General features: G+C 41.6%; 1 protein-coding gene across 1 annotated transcript in view; it reads left to right on the top strand.

The window, feature by feature from the left end:
• The window catches only part of LOC126259768 (nuclear pore complex protein Nup155), a 267,502-nt gene that overhangs the window by 212,501 nt on the left and 33,167 nt on the right, over positions 1–21,834 (top strand). Inside the window, exons 19-22 of the mRNA XM_049956773.1 lie at positions 7,006–7,156; positions 7,315–7,574; positions 7,728–7,875; positions 13,261–13,350. Of these exons, the coding sequence (XP_049812730.1) occupies positions 7,006–7,156; positions 7,315–7,574; positions 7,728–7,875; positions 13,261–13,350 (649 nt within the window). The remainder of the gene's footprint in view (positions 1–7,005; positions 7,157–7,314; positions 7,575–7,727; positions 7,876–13,260; positions 13,351–21,834) is intronic.

The following is a 21,834-nucleotide window of genomic DNA, read 5'->3' as shown; positions in this document are numbered from 1 at the left end:
TGTTAGTAAGTTGAGTGTCCATGGACAAGTTGCTTCATATTGTGGATCCCAGGTAGGTAAAGTCCTCAACTATCTGGAGAGGATTGCCATCGATGCTAATGGATGGAAGGTTGGTAGTGCTCTGCGCCGTGATCTTAGTCTTTTGAAGGCTGATGAGTAGAACAAACTTTTCACAGGCATTTGATAATTTGTTGATTATATACTGCAGCTCATCTTCTGTGTTCGCTACTGGAGCTGCACATAAATTCAGCCAGTAGTTATTTGCGCATCTCCTGGATGTTTGCTGTGCCCTATTCTTTGCTTTTCGTAGGTCATCTCGAGTTCTTTCATTTGGGTTTCTTTTGTAGGCAAGCAGGGCTTTCCGTTTAGCCTCAATTACTGGTTCCATTTCTTCCAAATTTTGCTCATACCAGTCCTTATTTCTTTTTCCTTTTATTCCATAGGCCAATACTGCTGAGTTGTAGATTGCACCTGAGAGTTTTGCCCATTTCTTATCAACATTCCTTTCTGCTTGCACGTTTCCTGGGAAAGCACTTTCAAAATTACTGTGAAAATCCTGCTTTCTTTGTGTGTCATGAACATGATCTGTGTTGATACGGGGATGACCTCTCGGTTTAGCGTGGTGACATTTCTTAGGAGTGAGCCTCAATGTGCACGCTACTAGGGCGTGGTCTGTGTTACAATCAGCACTATGATAACTTCGCGTCAGTAGCACATTTTTGAGACCATTACGCCTAGCTATGACTAAGTCAAGTTGATGCCAGTGATGAGAGCGCGGGTGTCTCCAAGACACCTTGTGCTGATCCTTAAGCTGGAAATATGTGTTTGTGATACAGAGTCCATAAAAGCAGCAAACTTCAAGCAGTCTCTGGCCATTTTCATTCATTTTTCCCACCCCATGATGTCCCAGGCAATTTGGCCGTATGTCGTTATCTGATCCAACTCTAGCATTAAAGTTCCCTAGAATATACAGTGTCTCGGTGCTAGGTACCTTGGCTATTCTGTCACTGAGTAAGTCATAAAACAGATCCTTCTCATCCATGCTGGATGATAAGGTAGGAGTGCCACTTGAGGAGCATATTTTCAAATCAATAATTCGCTCTGTTCCACCGGATGGTGGCACAGTACAGTCCAGGAGGGCGTTTTTAACAGAAAATCCTACGCCATGAAATCTTGGATCGTCTTGAGACTTCCCCTGCCAGAAGAATGTGTAATTATCCTCCCTGATAGAGCCCGCGTCTGGAAGCCCCGTCTCCTGCAGTCCCGCGATGTCTACATTCAAACGATGGAGCTCTATGTCAATTACGGCAGTCTTACGGATGAAATCAACCTCTTGGGCATCGTCAATGTACCTTGGACACATGGTCCTAACATTCCAGGTGGCAATACATAATAGTGATTTATTTATTATTTCATTTTTGTTGTTGGTAGGTGTACTATATCAACCCGCTTGTCGAAGATTACTTCTAAGCTCCACACACCCCGTGAAGCAGGCGGATAGTGACGGGACAGCACCTTATTGGCTGGGGGCTGCCCAGCTTGAGGTGGGCGGTAGCTGTCCAATGAGATGCAATGATCTCTCCCACCGTCGGAAGTGGCCCCTGGCACTCAAGTCTTAAGCCAATCAGACAGAGCTTATAACCAGTAACTGCCTCTTCCCGTGTTGTGCCGTAGTCCTTGGACGTCGCCGAAGTGTCCTCTCCAGGATGCTACAAGCCTAAGCGATAAATATGAAGACACGTGAGTTGCCCAATCATCATGGTCTCCCTCTCGACCTAAATGATAATATCCAAAGGAAAGGCAAGCCAATACGTCTGGTATCACTTCGGTTGCAGGAGCTGCCGAAAGGGGACGTAGTACGCCTTCCAACCGCCTTTGGGACCCCACTCCAGATTTTCTTTCAGGGTTTTCTCCCTCAGCCTTCATCCCTCCCGAGACCAACCACAAGGCAGTGGTGTGTTAAGGTAATTAGAGAAAGAAAAGGAATGATAACTGAGGAGAGGGTAGGGAATAGGATATAGAATATAAGACAGGTCGTTGTGAGGCACACTTTGTCTGGCTCATTAACTCAAGACACTTTTCCAGAGAGATTGAAATGTGCCATTGTTAAATGCCTCTGTAAGAAAGGTGATAAGAGTGATTTCAGTAACTAGTGATCTGTTTCACTAGACACCATTTCCCAAAATTTTTGAGAAGGTGATGTATTCTAGAAATCCAGTAAATCTGCAAAGGAGACCATGTATAGGGCATTAGTGCAACCCACTGCTAAGTACTGCTCCAGTGTTTGGGACCACCACAAGGTCAGATCGAAGGAAGATGTCAAAGCAATATCCTCAGTAAACCACCACATGGATTTCAGAAGAGTTGCTCTACTGACAATGGGGTTTACACATTCTCTCGCCAAATTTTAGGCCAGCCGGGGTGGCCGTGCGGTTGTAGGCGCTACAGTCTGGAACCGCGTGACCGCTACGGTCGCAGGTTCGAATCCTGCCTTGGGCATGGATGTTTGTGATGAAGTCCTTAGGTTGGTTAGGCTTAAGTAGTTCGAAGTTCTAGGGGACTGATGACCTTAGAAGTTACGTTCCATAGTGCTCAGAGCCATTTGAACCAAATTTTATGAGCTTTGGGTAACAAAAATGCAACGGTTGATATTTTATGTGATCAACATCGACATACACACTCCACAAGCTGCCATATCGTATGTGGCTGAGGGTACCATGTACCATTACTAGTTATTTGCTTTCTTGTTCCACTCACAAGACTGTCTATATGCCTCCGTATGAGCCCTAATTTCTCATATCTTAAACATCCTTACATAAATTATAGGTTGGCGGCAGTAAAATCTTTCCACAGTCATCTTCAAATGTTGGTTCCGAAAATTTCCTCAAAAAAAAAAAAAAAAGGGGGGGGGGGGTCACCTTCCTTCCAAGGATTGCCCATTTGAGTTCACTAAGCATCTCTATAATACTAAAGTGTTGATCGAAATTACCAGTATCATATCTGGCAGCCCGCCTATGAATTACTTCGACAACTCCCTTCAATCCGACCTTGTGGTGGTTCCAAACAATGGAGCAGTACTCAGCAGGGTGTTGCACTAGTGCCCTATGCGTGGTCTCTTTTTCAGATGAACTACATTTTCCTAAAAATCCCCCAATAAATCGAAGTTGACTATCTGCCTTCCACACTGCAATCTATATGTGCTCGTTCCATTCTGTTACTTAACAAGTCTCTGGGCCACTCGCATATCTGGGAACATATTCCGTATCCTCGTACCTTTGTTAATAGCCTGCAGTGGGGCACCGTATCAAACACTTTTTGGAAATACAGGAATATCAAATCTTCCTGTTGCCCTTCGTCCATAGTTTGCAGGATATCATGTGAGTAAAGGGCAACCTGAGTTCCGCACAAGCGGTGCTTATAAAACTGCGCTGATTTGGAGACACAAGCTTTTCGATCTCTAGGAAATTTATTATATTCAAACATGTTCAAGAATTCTGCAGCAAACCAATGATAAGAATATTGGTCTGTTGCTTTGAGGGTCCGTTCTTTTACCCTTCATATATACAGGAGTCATCTGCATTTGTTTCCAGTCGCTTGGGACTTTGCGCAGGGTGAGAGATTCACGATAAACGCCATCTAAGTAAGGGCCCAGCACCGTAGCGTACTCTTTGTAGATCTGAATTGGAATTGCATCCAGACCTACTGACGTATTTGTTTTCAACTATTTCTCTGTTTCTCTATGCCAGGGATGCCTATTACCAAGTTCTCCACATGAAACTCTGTACAATGGTCAAACAACAGCATGTTTGTGTGATTCTACTGCATGAATGATTTCTTCAGTGCAAAATTTAAAACTATGGCTTTCCTTTGCTCTCTTCTGCTGCCACACCAGACTTCAACCCCCTTAGCAATAATACATTGGAACAAAATTTGCTTGGGTTTTCAGCAAGATCTTTCGTGTAACGTATGATGGTGGTAATTGTATGTTCTGCACATTCATCTTTTTACAGTCACATGAACCTCTGCTAACTTTTCCCAGTTATCATTTGCACAGTGTCTTTTGATACAAGAGTGCAACAGGCTTTGCTTCCTCACTGTTTTCTGAATTTTGTTGTTAAATCATGGTGGGTCTTTTCCATCTGTACTCCTCTTACTCAGCACATACTTCTTCAGACTATGATTTATGGTCCATCTAAATTTTGCCCATAATTCCTCTATGTCCATCATACTGGAACTAAATGAAGATGTCGGTTCACTGTCTATGTGGGATGCTAACAAGTGCCTATCCCCTTTTCCAGCAAAATTTATTGCTTTATTAACTTAAGTAACTGTCATCATTACGATATCATGATCAATGATCCCTGCCTCTGTACCATCAGTAAGGTCATGGCTATTTTTAATCACAACGTCTAAAATATTTCTGTTGTATGTGGGCTGTTGAACTAGCCGGTCAGTACAGTTTTTGGAAAAAATGTTTAAAAGTACTTGAAAAGACTGCTTATCTGTACACCCGTTCAGTGAATTCATAGACGTCCTAGTCTGTACTCAGTAGATTAGTCACCTCTAACTAATATTGCTTGACTCATTATTTCCTACTGACCGTAAATTTATTTTGAATGACTCTGTAACTATCACAGCGGAATTGGGTGACCAGTAAAAAACAACCTAGAATGAACTTGATTACGTCTAAACCTGTTATACGTGTCCAGATAACTTCACTTCACACTCAGATTCAGTCTAAATAGAGGCAATATTTTTGTCAGCTGCAATGAATACTACCCATTGTATGGTATCTAAAATGTCTTTCTGATGTACATGTCATAAATTGCTAAATATCTCAAAGCTTTATACATAAAGTTTCAGCCAGCTCTGTCACAAGAATTAGAGCACGAGTAATTTCCTGGAGTTTAATAAATTTGGGAGCTTTGTTAACGGTAGAGCGGGCGCGCTGTTGTTCATAACATGACTATGTGCACGGTGCACTTCCTACACATGCAGAGAATATCTGTCCTTATTGTTACCAAGATAAATATGAATGAGCAAAATCTCTTAGTTTAACTAAACAATGATAAAATGAACTTAACTAATATGAGCTAAGGCACTGTTTGGTTAAACAGTAATAAAATAAACTTTCATTATATCACTCTGTTGCCACGGACAGGTTTTACCCAACAGCAATGAATCACTCAATGCATTAAACAGTGCAGTTGCATCAGATCCCAGACAACCACTTATTTGATTACTAGTATCTTGTAGACTACAGTCTCATTGTGCGATTGTGCTGTTGGCTTCTAATCTGAGTCAATTTCTTGCATAATGAAAAGGAATTGGTATGAGCTTGCAAAATTGTGAAACAACAATCGAATGGTGCAAAATAATATTATTTGTCATTATAGGCACATCTGTTTGGAGGTTAAGAGTACTTCAACATCTACTGATAAAATTTTAACGGTCAAAGTAACTTTACTCTGAGTGACGTCTGATTTCATCAGAGTATCTCAAAGTACCATCTAGCCTTAGAAGAAACCATGTGCTGTAAGAATAGTACGTGGCATCCATCCCCTATCATCTTGTAAACATCTGTTTAAGGAGTTGAAAAAGTGCTTCACAGCACATTTACTCGCTCACGAAGCTTGTTGTAAATAATCCACTGCAGTTCAAAAGGCAATGGGAGGGGATCCTCAAGAGAACAGGGCATTACAAATGAAATCACGTAACCATCTGAGGTCATCTTCACCCTAGTGTTCCATGTCAAGAGTGAAACATTGACCTAGAAAAAATACAGAAAAGTGATCACAGGATCAGACACCAAAAGTCACCAGAATCATAAAACTGGGAACACTAACAGGAAAACTATGTAATAGTAAATACTTACATGCCATGAGCATTAAGGGTGCAAATGACCCATAACACAGGTGCATTATGAATCAGGTATGTGATTGGTGAACTGTTTAAACAGGAAGGAGGTGGAATCATCACAACATTAGTATGGAAGAGAATATGTACACCTCAGTACAAGGAAAATATTGGCCAGACAGGTAGGAATTTTCATACAAGATTTAAAGAACACAAAGACCTGGCCAATTCCAGATAAGCTTTGATAGTGTACTTGATTGACAATAACACCAGCTGCAGATTGACAATAACACCAGCTGCAGCAAGTTAGCGATAACTGAACTGTCTACTGCGGAGAAGATCGAATACTTAATGTTCTGGAAGACTTTGAAATGTTAGTCTCATTTCCCATCCTCTTGATACAATTTATAAACAATCTGACCTGTATCACAAAAATATTTTAGTTGATTATGACACGATTAAGGCAAGTTAAGATTTGCATGTAACATAATAGCCGGCCGGGGTGGCCGAGCGGTTCTAGGCGCTACAGTCTGGAACCGCGCGACCGCTATGGTCGCAGGTTTGAATCCTGCCTCGGGCGTGGATGTGTGTGATGTCCTTAGGTTAGTTAGGTTTAAGTAGTTCTAAGTTCTAGGGGACTGATGACTTCAGAAGTTAAGTCCCATAGTGCTCAGAGCCATTTGAACCATTTTTTGTAACATAATATTTTTCCTTGTTTTCAAATGTACAGGTTAAGTTCCTGTTATGCAATAAGCACAGAAAAAGATTCTGCCAAAAAAAAGAAAGAAATATTGCAGATCATGTTGTATTTTCTCATAATAGATAGTCTATTACTTTTTACTTGTGTTGGTCAGGGTGGAGAAATGGTAAGACACTGGACTAACATTTTATAAGGTGCTCAAACATCCAAAGTAAGACAGTGCAGAATTGTTCCTTTCCTTTGATAGAGCACAGCCCTTTTTCCTTTCCTACACTTTCCCAATCTGATTTTTTTCCCCTTTCTCTGAAGACCTTATTTGTGACATGATGTGAAAATTTAATTGCCCTTTTCCTCTTATTTTTAGGCAAAAACATGAGTATTAGTGCTTTAATTGTGCAATAGCCTCATGTAAAACAACATAATTTATACTATTGTATATGTTATAACAGGATGGAATGTTACAAAGAAATTACTTCAGTACTGGGTCATCTGTATAATCAGTCTCTATTGAATCCGTATGCACCAAGGATACCATTGAAACCTGGTGCAGGAGTACCAAAAGATGGGAACCAAGCCTCACCTGCTGAAGCTGAAAAGCAGGTGAATTTTAAGTAATTTTCAATGGCACTAAAGTGAAACAATTTAGCTCTTGTCTGGTAACAATGTTTGTAGGAAAGTCCAGGAATTTCCATCATGCAACTTCCAATTGAAATATTTTCCACAACAGTGTTTATAATTTAAATTTTTTCCATGTGCAGATGAAGAAGATAATACAGCAGGCACTGTCAACAAAGGATGAACTCCTGCACGTAGCTATATACGACTGGATGTTAGGAAAACAGCTTCTAGAGCAGTTAGTGACAATCTCTGAACCTAGCTTTGAGAGATACTTGAAGCATTCTGCAGAGCGCAACAGTGATAGTAATTACATCAATGACCTGCTTTGGAAGTTCTATGAGAAGAATGAAAATCACGCTGAAGCTGCACAAATTTTACTTAAAATGGCAACAACTCCTGGGTAATTAATTATTACAAATTTTATATTTTTTATTTGTTGTTCTTGCTCTTGATGACATAAAGCATTCTTTATCAGCGAAAACCACCTATCTGTAAAAGACAATGAACATTCTCTGCGACCTGCTCATAAAGTTCCAAATTTTTAATTTTATAGGTCTTCTCTGAATCTTAATCAGCGGATAGCTTACTTAGCTCGAGCAGTTATGTGCATGCGTAGTGATAAAGTGGGTTGTGCACCTCATCTAGGAATTGTGCTTCAGGAACTTGAAGACAAGATTGATGTGGCCCACGTACAACAACAGGTAATTTAGTATGCCTTCAATACATTAGTTTCTATTAAACAAAGACAGTGACTTTCATCATTTTTTTAAAATAATACAAGTATTTTACAGCCTTCAAAATTGACGATTGTTTCAGTCACCTGCATAGTGGTGTTGGCAATGTCACTTTCCTTATACTTTGACATTAGAGAAGAAATGGTAGTTGTTCTCTTCCAGAATAAAGAGTCAGTCCCCATTCATTGACATAAATTGTATCATCATATTTGTTAATGTGTGGAACAAATTGTTTGAGCCAGTATACCACTTGGAGAATTATCTTTCTCGTTGTTTGAGAAACATTCAGACATAAGATTGCACAATCTTAAACTCATTTCTCTCTCCTTGCTTTGGGAATCTATTCATATTGGTAGTCACACACCTTTGTTCTTTTGCCCTAAGTTATACCAAAAACATTATCAGTATAATGATCAGAACTGAAGTATCTTCATACATGATATCTCCCCCCCCCCTCCCCCCCTGGCTGTCCTTCTCATCCCCTTCCGTGCCCCCTTCCTCCCTACCCTCACCCACTTGAATGCCTCAGAAACTTCTTGAAATAAAATGTTTTTGCGCATACAAAGAGCGTTCAAAAAGTCTTGCACAGTCGTCTCTAATTTTTTTTGTTTTTTTGCGGAAGGAGAAGGAAATCTTTTGTGAACGTACTTTGAACATTTAGCTATACATTGAGCCTACTCAATGTAGTCCCCATCAGTTGTGACGCGTCTTGCCCAACGTTCTTTCATGGTGTAAGTGCACTTTGGTAATATTCTGGTGTTGACTTTTTACACTATTGCTTGACAAATTTATCCTGCTATCATCATCATTTCAATAATACACTGAATAATTAAGTTCAGAAAATAGTGTGGTAAAGAATTTGAGCTGTCACATATACATGGCATAAGCAATGAGTATAGGAAATAAATGTGAAGAGGGGGAAGTAGTGTTTATTTTAGGAGCAGTGTTATAGCGAGTGGAGATAATCCATGCAGCTACATTTCAGTCTCTCTATGGCCATTTACTTCACTTCAAAAACAATCAGGACAGTCATAGGAGTCATAATTGAAACATCCTTCAGTTGCAAATAACCTAATTTTGGCCTAATCTAGAAGACTGGGAAACTGTGCATAGTTCCCTGCCGTTATGTAGACAAGAGGGACACCACCAGCAGTCGACCAATGGTGTAAACGCCCAGATGATGACCCAAATGTCGGGTTGAAACCGGTTGGCAGTATAATAATAATGAATGCGATTAAGACTGTTTTTTAATAATTGATTAATCATACTAATCACTGCTTCATCTCTCCAACCATGTTGTCCAAAATAATATAGAAGAAACAGAAATTTGCTACTTCCATAGCATATAAAATATGCTGGTCACTGCTATAGGTAGACATTCCATTATGTTACAGTCTCCCAAAAACAAATCTGTCTCAATTGCCCAATTCATTAGAAAACTGCTAAATTGGAGATTAATAGTTTTTTCAGACTAATTGTACGCTACCGGTGTGCATCATAGTTGCATTTGAAACTAAAAGCTGTAGTCTTAGACTCGACACAATGTGTGTTCTCTCTAGTATGGCCATTCCTCCAATTTCTCTTATAATCAGGGTGCGATTTGTGCTTTTACCAGTGGGGGGGGATGTCTTAGGGGGTTAGTAGAATTATATATGTTACTAGCTTGGACCGTGGTGTTACGCATGTTTAAACAGCTATTTATAAATAGATGTTAATGCTGAAACTCACTATTGACGCATATACACTATCAGAAAATCCATCCCTTGTTATATCTTTAAAAGTACATTATAGGTAAAGCTTATTTACAAAATGATCTACATACGGATACAGATATACGAGGGGAATTCAAAAAGCAGACGCACATTTGTGAAAAGTAGTACTTATTCTGATGATAGAAAACTGAAACATATTAATAGTATTAATACTAAGACTTAGTAAAAACTTCCAGTGTTCGGCTCCACAGATTTAATTATATGTAAAGTTTTGCTCCAGTGCGTGGGAAATAAACATCCCAGGTTGGGATGCATAAACTAAAACCAGAGGAGGGGATGGTCTGATGCAGAGGGGGGGGAACCCCCCCCCCCCCCCTGCAAATCGCACACTGCTTATAATGCAAAAATTGATTGAATGGCAGTTGTTCTCTTTACTATGAAGTTTAACAATGTTAGTGACAGTTGATTCTGGTTATCAGATTTTTCTCTGAAAGTTTTGTAATGTATTTTTCATTGCCTTTCTGCAGTTTGCAACATTTAGTGCAGTCCCTACCAGAACTCATCTGAATCATGCAGTGTCCCTGGACCACTTCCTTCTGATGTACACACCCTCCTTTGACAAGTGGCATCTTCCCAGCTAATAAAGATGAAAAATTTGAAAACCAATAATATTTAATTGAAAATACATTCTTTAGGAAGAAGAGATTTAATCTACACAAAAAACGTGGCCAAGGCAGTAGGCAGTCTTGCACATCAGAATTATAACAACTGCTATCCAAATTACCAGCTACACAAACTAGAGGCAATAATGTTGTGTACCCATTGTGGTAGGTACTGAGCCTACACAACGAAGAGTGCTGTCCTTGAAACACAGCCATAATGGTGGTGTACGCAGAACGGGGACTCAACTAAAAAGTCGACATTGCTACTCTTGTAATTTATTGTTGTTGGACACAAGAATGGTCGTCGTGCAGTGGAAACCTGATGTCATTGCACTGTCTGGATGGATACTTGTGCTACAAACAATCCTATTTCCTGTCTCAAGGCACGAGACATGGCTTTAGGATCCTGTAAGCCAAAGTAAGTCTGTCCTCCCAGGCACTAATCGTGTGGGGCCATTGAGAGCCTGCATAGTATAGAATTTGGCCATCCTGAGTCAATGGATATTCCATACTCGTATGATAGTAATGGGTTGCTGACCAAACTGAGTTGCAATATTATGGAACTATGAACCACATTCTCAAAAGGCCATAATTTTCCCACTGTCTAATTCTGACATTTGCTGGTAGCTACTACTTCTCCTTAAATGAGTAGGGACCTGAAAATGTACATCTCTTTTTATTTTAAATTAATTAATGTACATATTGAAAAAGTTCTCAAGATGCCTGAAGACAAAGCCTTAGAGCTTTGGATCTGACTATATAAAAAAGTAGTTGTGTTGATTGGGGAGCTGTTCATTTGGAATGTCTGGTTATGCAAAAACTTAAACTACTTTTTTTCCAGAATGTGCATGTTTCCTTCTTTTGGCTCTATTTAAGCTTTAAGCAGATGACTGTTCCTGTTGAGAAGTGGCAGATTTTTCTAACCCCTCTTTAAGGTGTTTCTCCACATTATATTTTTTTCCCCACCCATTTCGGTAATTGCAAAATCTACACAATATTGATTTCAACCTTTTGTGGGCATTTGTAGCTGCACAGCACACATGTGACAAAGCTGCAGATACAACTGACAAGGGACTTTTTCTATAAGTAAAACCAAAAATAACTCTAGTCGCACTTTAGAGAAAGACTTACATTGTGGTCAAAATACATTGTCAGGTGTTGCTTTCAGGTCACTATAGTCCAACATGCTGACATTATAAAGTGGCAGGTGGCCATGAGCATAAACAAACTATAATGCCAAATGTGAGAGGAGCATTGGGGGAAAACAGGCCCCACATCCTCCTTGCAGGACAGCCACTCAACACACCTGTTGTGTGTTTTTCCAAAAACAGAACTCACAGTCAGTCACGGGCCAGGTTATTAAAAGGTACTAAAGATCAGTTATCGCTTCTGGTGTTGTGAGGCTCGTAATTGAACTCTGTGATGGACCAGACTAGTGTCTCCTCTCATTTCAGATTAAGAAAGAAAAAATAACAAGCAACACACAGCACCAAGCATTTGGTAATGGCTGCTGCAGAATTGCTTGCTGAGGTTCGCAATGTTGTAAATGAGGTAGTTAAGACCTGACTTCTACCAATATTTAGCACATCCCCAGTTTAAAAACTCAGCCATCTATCACGGGCAGATCTAAATGTCCACAAAAAGTTAAACCTTTGAACTTCTGATAGCAAGACAAATGTATATATTTCTTTGTTCTAAAATTCTATGTCCAATGGCAGACTCCTATGTTGCACTATACAGAAATGGATTCACATTTTGTGAAACTGGATTGATGTTAGCTGTTTGTGACAGTTTGAAAATTTCTGCTGGGCCAGAACCCTAACCTTGATTTCCCCGAGTGGTCGCCTTAACCACCTTGACTATCCGTGAGCATCTCCAGGACTGACCCAGGCTTCCATATGTCATTGAGTCCACAACTATAATGCTTGCACATTTTGTAATTATCGCAGAGGGAGAGAAAAATAATTTATCATCATTTTAGCCTGTCGAGGCACGGATACATAAGTGATGGTTGCAGTGTCTGTGTCTATACAGTATCTGTATCATCACATTACAATGTACATCAGACATCACTGCATATCTGACAGAACAGACACTGTTCTGACGGTTAAACCTGTGATAATTATCATTAAATTGGCTCTCATTTTGTGATAAAATGGTTCATCTCTACAGAATTTGCTATGAAATAGCATTTACTAGGTAATTTCACATTTTGGCATTTTGAGACAGAATTTGCAGCTATATATGAATTCATCACAAATTGCAAATTTTTTAGGACCCTATGTGTGAGGCACCAACATTCTGATTAAGAAAGCTATTGCATAATCTTTCCTTGCTTCTATGTATGTACTTTCGACAGTTGTGTTGAAATACGGATCATTTGCATATCCAAGCATCTCAGTTTGACATTTGTTGTTGCAGTTTAATGACCAGCAGTACAATAACTGTCAAAGGTACTTTTTTCCACTCATGAATGTACACCATGTAATGTAATATACTAGCTTTCGTCAGTTGAACATCTTAGATCCAGTCACTTATTTTAGTATATATCTTGAGTAGTGGTCTACAGTAAAACAAAGCTGAACATCAGATCTCACCACATCCCTTTCATTGTGGGCACTGCAAAGAGCTCCTGCAATATCGAGAAGTTGCTATTGTGCCCTTCGTAACAATAGATGTGCTTCTTAGGCATCAGATTCTAATTTGTATTTCTAATATTTCAGACCATTTCCAGGTCTCCATAATGGTGTGATAATTTTCAGTGTTTTGTAAAAAAAAAAAACCGCAATTAGCATATAGGTAGTATGTAGTTCCTGACTCCCAAGGACTCCAGTGGCTTTTACATTTCCTTGAATATAGCACCCTTGTTTGATAGTTCATAGTTTCACGCTGATTTATCATTTCTTAATAACTTTGGATCAGTCTTTTTCACAATAACTAAATTACTGTATAACATTCTTAAATTTTATTTCTTACAGATTTTGGACAGAATTTCATCCATGCCCCGTTCAGCAAGAACGGAAGAAGCAGTTGAAAAGCTAAATAGCTCTCTTATAGGCTGCACAGAGGTAAGAAGTGTGTCTGGTTTAAATATGTTCATGAAAAATGTCAGTTTTGTGTCACCTCAGTTCCAAGAGTTGAGGAACCTGTACAGAAAATTTGAATAGAGATCAACATAAACATCATTTCCACGCTTTTTACTGCTCATGAAAACAACACATTGTGTGTTGTACCACTCTATAGCAAGACCTTCAGTGGTGGTGGCCCCGATTGCTCTACACACCGGTACCTCTAATACCCAGTAGTACGTCCTCTTGCATTGATGCATGCCTGTATTCATCGTGGTATACTATCCAGAAGTTCATCAAGGCACTGTTGGTCCAGATTGTCCCACTCCCCAATGGCGATTTGCAGTAGATCCCTCAGAGTGGTCGGTGGGTCACATCGCCCATAAACAGCCCTTTTCAACCTATCCCAGGCATGATCGATAGGGTTCATATCTGGAGAACATGCGGGCCACTCTATTCGAGCGACGTCATTACCAAGAAGGAAGTCATTCACAAGATGTGCACGATGTGGGTGGGAATTGCCGTCCATGAAGATGAATGCCTCGCCAATAAGCTGCCGATATGGTTGCACTATCGGTCGAAGGATGACATTCACGTATCATACAGCCATTATGGCACCTTCCATGGCCACCAGCGGCGTACGTCGACCTTGCATCATGCCACCCCAAAATAGCAGGGAACCTCCACCTTGCTGCACTCGCTGGACAGTGTCTCTAAGGCATTCAGCCTGACCGGGTTGCCTCTAAACACACCTCTGACGAACATCTGGTTGAAGGCATATGCGACACTTGTTCCTGAGCGGACCATTCGGCATGTTGTTGGACCCATCTGCAGCACACTGCATGATGCCGTGGTTGTAAAGATGGACCTCACCGTGGACGTTGCGAGTGAAGTTGCGCATCATACAGCCTATTGCACACAGTCTGAGTCGTAACACGACGTCCTGTGGCTGCACGAAAAGCGTTATTCAACATGGTGGCGTTGCTGTGAGGGTTCCTCCGAGCCATAATCTGTAGGTAGTGCTCGTCCACTGCAGTAGTAGCAAATGGGCGGCCTGATCAAGGCATGTCATCGACAATTTCTGTCTCTCTGTATCTCCTCCATGTCCGAGCATCATCGCTTTTGTTCATTCTGAGATGCCTGGACACTTCCTCGTTGGAGCCCTTCCTGGCACAAAGTAACAAAGTGGATGTGATTGAACCACGGCATTGACCATCTAGGCGTGGTTGAACTACAGACAACACGAGCCGTGTGCCTCCTTCGTGGTGGAATGACAAGCTGATTGGCTGTCAGACCCCCTCTGTCTAATAGGCACTGCTCATGCATGGTTATTTACATCTTTGGGCGGGTTTAGTAACATCTCTGAACAGTCACAGGGACTGCATCTGTGATACAATATCCACAGTCAACGTCTACCTTCAGGAGCTTTGGGAAAAGGGGTGATCCCAAACTTTTTTTGGTGTGTGTAAATTTTTTTATTTTTTATTTATTTAATTATTTATTTATTTGTTTGTTAATTTTTTGCATATAAAATTTTCAGTGACTCGTCTGATTGTTACAAATTAAAGCTTTAATTATTAGTTTTATATATATCTTTCAAAGTAATTTATGTGGTGACTTTATAGAATAATCATGCACATTCCTGCAGAACATGTACTCTGCTTATGAAGTACATCAGGCAACCCTCAGGGCTCCATTTAACTACTGCAAACCCATTGAGTGAATTTAAGATTATGCCATGTAACAAGAGTAACCAACCCAGGAAAGTGAGGAACTGTTATAAAATACCTTAACACAGTTCCCACCGTTGTTAGTTACCACTTTCCTGTTCAGAGTTAGCATCATTGAGAGGAAAAGCACTGAAAGGAGGAATGGTGAACCTTCCTTGTTGTGTAGTTGATACATTGGCCACTAACAAGACCAGCAGTCCGATTTTGGGGTACTGATGACGAAATTCTCATACACTCCTATTCCAACAAAACATCCTCTGCTAGTGTGAGAAGTTTGTCACATTTTAACTGAGTACATACTGTTACCTGACGAGAGAATTGAAAGTATAAATAGTAAGTTCCCCACTTTAAATAGTAAGTATGGTGTCATCAATTTTCTTTCTCTATATTTATTTAATACTGATTCTCTAGCTGCCTGTGTTACAGCATTGAATTTCATTAATGAAATAGGGTAACAGTTATTGAACTTAATGAAATAAAATCATCACAACTTCTGAACGGTTTGCGTTATGACATTTAAACTGCACGGTCGACCGCAACGGGACACAAATGGAATTAGTATGTGAATATGGTTTAGCAACAAAGCTCGCTTCCATTTGGATGAGTTCGTCAATAATTAAAATTGATGCATTTGGGGGCTGAGAGTCCGCATTTCATGATTGAGAAGTCTCTTCACCCTCAACGGGTGACTGACTGTGCGATGTGCAACGTCCAGTCACGGAATAATCGGTGCGATATTCCTTCATGGCAAGGTGATTACCGAATGGTACATGAAGGTCTTGGAAGATGATTTTATCCCATTGTCCAAAGTGACCCTGATTTCAACAAAATGTGGTTCATGCAAGACAGAGCTCAACCCCATCGAAGCAGGAGAGAGTTTGATGTCCTGGAGGTGCACTTTGGGTACCATGTTTGGCCACCATATTCTCTGGATCTGAATACACGAGACTCCTTTCTGTGGGGCTATATTAAAGACATGGTGTACAGCAATAACCCCAAAACAATTGCTGGGCTGAAAACAGCCATTCAGGAAGTCATTGACAGCATCGATGTTTCAACACTTCAGCTGGTCGTGCAGTATTTCGCTATTTTTCTGTGCCACATCATCGCCAGTGATGGCAGGCATATTGAACATGTCATAATCTAAATCTGTAAATCTGTAGCGACATTTACACGTTGACCAAAGTGTGTGTACGCCGTAATTTGTAACTAATGTAGTTCCCCCACCCCGTATATGAACTGCCGCCCCCCTCCCCATACCCTGTCCTCCTCCTCCTCCTCCTCCTCCTCCTCCTCCTCCTCCTCCACCTCCAGTGTCTTGTTCACAGGCCTTAGAAACAATGCCAGTACCCTCTTATAGTAGTGCTGTAAGGCATTAGGTTGCAACCTTTGTTCCTTATTTATTTTCAGCTAATTTTCCATGTAACATATGTTGGGAAGGCAGCAATGTGGAGCTACGGTCATAGAATGACAGCCAACAGACACAAGGGCAGTGAGCATGTAAAAGTTTATCCAATAAGCAAGTATATTTGAGTGTGTCTAGCAGTGCATATGAATTGTGAACACAGTCGACATCCACACACACACACACACACACACACACACACACACACACACACACACACACACACACCAGAGAATGTAAGGAAACTGGGAGAATATATCCACAACCAAGAGCCAGTAGGAATTGAAGAAGGGACCCACAAAATCTACATCAATGTGTTCCCATGGCCGGCGTAGAAAGGAGTAGCAGCTGCCTGTTGGGCACACTGCTTACAAGCCTCAATGATACGGACATTTCACCACCAATCCCTGGCCAAAAAACATGTCAAAGTCATGATCACAACCTATAGGAAGGTGGGACAAAGCGTCGACATTATCATGTTTATACATAGTTCCATAGTGGATTTCCTAATTGTAGCAAGACAAAAATAGCGCCCAGCATTGTCAGCGGTATGCTACCTTGTCAGGGGAGGAAGTGTAACATTTAAACAAGGAAACCGAGGATTTATGGTCAGTAAGAAAGTGAAACTTGGATCCATACAAAAAACACTAAATTTGTGGAGAGTGTAGACTCTGGCAAGAGCCTCTTTTTACCATCTGAGAGTAAGACTGCTGGGCCACGGTGAGAGATTTAGAGGTGAAAGCGACAGGTCAATCAGTCGTTGGCATATCGGTGCGCTGGGACCGCGCCTAGGCCGTACTGTGAGGCCAGTTGCCAAAGCTGTATGGTCATCCAGGGAGAATGTAGCTAAACAAGGGGCTGACATTAGTTTGGATTTCAACATTTGAAAAGCATGTTCACAATCTGGACGCCGGCAAAAAGATACGAGGGCAGTTCAATAAGTAATGCAACACATTTTTTTTCTGAAACGGGTTGTTTTATTCAGCATTGAAATACACCAGGTTATTCCCCAATCTTTTAGCTACACAACACTATTTTTCAACGTAATCTCCATTCAATGCTACGGCCTTACGCCACCTTGAAATGAGGGCCTGTATGCCTGCACGGTACCATTCCACTGGTCGATGTCGGAGCCAACGTCGTACTGCATCAATAACTTCATCATCATCCGCGTAGTGCCTCCCACGGATTGCGTCCTTCATTGGGCCAAACATGTGGAAATCCGACGGTGCGAGATCGGGGCTGTAGGGTGCATGAGGAAGAACAGTACACTGAAGTTTTGTGAGCTCCTCTTGGGTGCGAAGACTTGTGTGAGGTCTTGCGTTGTCATGAAGAAGGAGAAGTTCGTTCAGATTTTTGTGCCTACGAACACGCTGAAGTCGTTTCTTCAATTTCTGAAGAGTAGCACAATACACTTCAGAGTTGATCGTTTGACCATGGGGAAGGACATCGAACAGAATAACCCCTTCAGCGTCCCAGAAGACTGTAACCATGACTTTACCGGCTGAGGGTATGGCTTTAAACTTTTTCTTGGTAGGGGAGTGGGTGTGGCGCCATTCCATTGATTGGCGTTTTGTTTCAGGTTCGAAGTGATGAACCCATGTTTCATCGCCTGTAACAATCTTTGACAAGAAATTGTCACCCTCAGCCACATGACGAGCAAGCAATTCCGCACAGATGGTTCTTCTTTGCTCTTTATGGTGTTCGGTTAGACAACGAGGGACCCAGCGGGAACAAACCTTTGAATATCCCAACTTGTGAACAATTGTGACAGCACTACCAACAGAGATGTCAAGTTGAGCACTGAGTTGTTTGATGGTGATCCGTCGATCATCTCGAACGAGTGTGTTCGCACGCTCCGCCATTGCAGGAGTCACAGCTGTGCACGGCCGGCCCACACGCGGGAGATCAGACAGTCTTGCTTGACCTTGCGGCGATGATGACACACGCTTTGCCCAACGACTCACCGTGCTTTCGTCCACTGCCAGATCACTGTAGACATTCTGCAAGCGCCTACGAATATCTGAGATGCCCTGGTTTTCCGCCAAAAGAAACTCGATCACTGCCCGTTCTTTGCAACGCACATCCGTTACAGACGCCATTTTAACAGCTCCGTACAGCGCTGCCACCTGTCGGAAGTCGATGAAACTATACGAGACGAAGCGGGAATGTTTGAAAATATTCCACAAGAAATTTCCGTTTTTTTTTCAACCAAAATTGGCCGAGAAAAAAAATGAGTTGCATTACTTATTGAACTGCCCTCGTACATTCTTGCATAACAAGGAATGCAATGTGGCAGCACCTGGCAGGAATTCATGGCAGCACACTATCTTCCCTAGAAAGGCCTGAAAAGCCTTCATGGATGAGGGGCGAGGCATAGACGTAACAGCGGAGACGTAGTTTGGCAGCAGAAGAACCCCATTCTGCAAGACCTTGAATCCCAAATAAACAATAGGTTGAAAAATGGAGATCTCGCAAACTTACACCATAAGCCGGCAGACTGTAAGGCAGAAAACAAGGGGCACGAATTTTTCAAGTGGTTGGCCTTGGAAGAGCCAGTGACAACTACATCAACCCAGGACAGGCATAATCATTGGAAGATAGCAGGAGAGCTAGTCGCACTAAAATGATGACACGAATATTGATAGAGACCAAAAGAAGTATTCAAAACCAGAACTTGGCGAGACTCTTCATCCACAGGACCTGCAGATACGCTTCAGAAAAATCAATTTTACAGAAGTACTGCCACCACCCCCCACCCTCCGCCCAATATTTTTGCTGACAGTTCCTCCTAGCCATAACAGGTTGCACCACCACTAGAGATTGAAGCCATTCAATTCTGATTTCACTTGATCTTTCCGGGCAACAGGAATAGGACGTGCAAGACAAAAACGACCCCAAGCTGTGGATTTCAAAGAATTATGAGTAGAAAAATTTTTAGCACACCCTATACCTTCCGAAAATGAGTCCGAAAACTCGTGTTTCCAATTCTCTCTTATATACTGTGCCTGATTGGACACAGGGTGAACTGCATTGGTGTTTGAAAATCCAAATGCCTGTAATGCATTCATCCCAAACAAGTTTTCAACGTTGGTATCAGCAGCCACCAAAAATGTAATGGAACGAACCACTGACTTGTAAGAGGCAGATGCCATAAATGGTCCCAACAGTGCAGTGTTCTGTTTGTCATAACTGACCAGCTCCTGCGTGGCCGGTGTCATACGTTGAAAATTCAATGACATCACTGCAGCACTTATGTCGACCTGTAGCTGGAGCATTTGACAAGGAACATTTAACTCGATAAACTACTTGGGAAAACTCACAAGATTTGGAGTCACACAGTTAACGCCTATGTCCATATCCTGAGCAATCTTCGGCAAATGACACATGGAGACAAAGAGGACAAGACGGAAACAGAGAATGCTGGCACTGTGGCGGTCGCAGCTGCTTGGACTGCTTTGGTCTGCTCTCCGCTGGGCCCGCATGCTTACCAATGCTATCACCACTGCCGTTTCCTCATGCAAGCTATCTGTCGTCATAGTTGGCACATCTTGTGACACTACTGCTACACTGTGTCACACTTCAATTCGGTTGCCTGCTACCACAACACTTCCAAAGATTGTGCTATTTGCAAAACTTTTTCCAGTGGGGGTATTCACATAGTGAAGCCTTCTGCCACACTACCTTGTCCGGAGCTAAACTTATTATCAGGTCACGCACCATAATGTGTATAGGGGTATTATGGGCATCAATAATGAATTGATATTTTCGGCTAAAAAACTCCCAGTCCTCAGCTGAATCATCATATGGAGGAAAAATGGGTGGGTAGACTGGTGGAGTGGTACCTTGTCGGTTAATGAAAGCCGACAAAAGTGGTCACTGCCAAAGTAGGTTGTTGAATCGGGGCCAGTAGCACGATGTCCATATGACTAAACCTCACGAAACTGCCCTTAGAAGACTGCACACGCAGAAGCCATTCCAACTCGTCCCCAGTTGTGTAATAACCAAGTCATGCACAAAACTGATCCAAGTAATGCAAATACTGCTTTATACATAAACCTCTGAACAAGAATAGAAATAAGCCTCTGGTGACTCCACAGACAAGACAAAAGAATCATACAGAAGGTGTAACATAAGTGATACACAGAACAACTGATGTGAGTGGTACAAACTAAAAGAATGTATTGAGGGTGAGTAGGTTCTGCTTTGCACATGCGTAGGTGCGAGTCACCAGTGGACGGCGCGGCGGAGACCGTGCTGTGTGCACACTGCCTATAGGTGGCCTCTGGTGGCCTGCCAGCTGCTGATGCAGCTCAGCTGGCGGTTGATTGAAGTACACACGTGTGGCAACACAACTCTCTGCACACTCTCTGCTCACTCTCACTCACAGTCGCATTCGCATGCACTAGTGGCAGGATACAACAAGGTCCCTTAAGAGACATAACAAACTCGAAGCAAGATTTTTAAAAGTCCAATGTAACAACAACTAACACAAGCTTAGTAAAAATGTTTAAACAAATTTAAATGTACTGAGCTAACAGAATGTTTTTAAATTGCAGACCTATACTTAACACAGTCCTTCGAGAGAGCTAACAAATTTGAGCAAATACAAGGGCCAAAAAATGGCTTGGCTGACTAGGGAAAAGTTGATAAAAAAGGGGCACAGTACCAAAAGGGATCAAGTAAAAAGCCAAAGAATTGCATGAACTCTGAAAATGTTTAGGCCCACGCGAACTAGTGAAGATATGACTTAACTTAAACAGCAGTCACCTTTTCATGGAATACCTTCACACAAGATAATGTCAGTGGCGAATCCTAAACACTGGCCAGTAATTTTGTGCCACTGGTGCACTCCCTCTTGTCAGGGTGGACCAATTGCACGCATAGCTTGCAGAAACAGTAGCTGAACCATCAGGCAACAGCAGGACACACTCAACATAAGTGTCGTGCGATAATAAGGTGCCTGGAAACACGAACAAGTCAATTAGTACTTTCAGCAAATAGCTGTCTGAACAAGCAATCCTGAATAAGTTAAAATAGCCAGTAAATGGTGACTAACAGACTAAACTAAGAATTGCAAGAATAGTGCAATTTAAACACTGGTGAGAACCAAGAATAAGTATATTAATATAATCAAGCTACAGACATAGTCTAAGTTGATTTTGAATAACAATTTTGAACTTCCCTTCAGAATCCTGTGTCTATTAATAATATAATGGTCACATACCAGGGAGACACATCCCACAGATCCAGTTAGGTCCAGGAGCCAGATAAGGAATCTCGCCTCACAACACAAGAGGGTGCCTACACAAAAAATTTCACAGCTCTCTGGCAGCGCACTCAGAATAC

Source organism: Schistocerca nitens, chromosome 5 (genome assembly GCF_023898315.1).
Source record: "Schistocerca nitens isolate TAMUIC-IGC-003100 chromosome 5, iqSchNite1.1, whole genome shotgun sequence".
Classification (NCBI taxonomy): Eukaryota; Metazoa; Arthropoda; class Insecta; order Orthoptera; family Acrididae; genus Schistocerca; species Schistocerca nitens.
The sequence above is the reverse complement of the archived record's forward strand: the minus strand, read 5'-3'. Positions and strand labels throughout refer to the sequence as shown.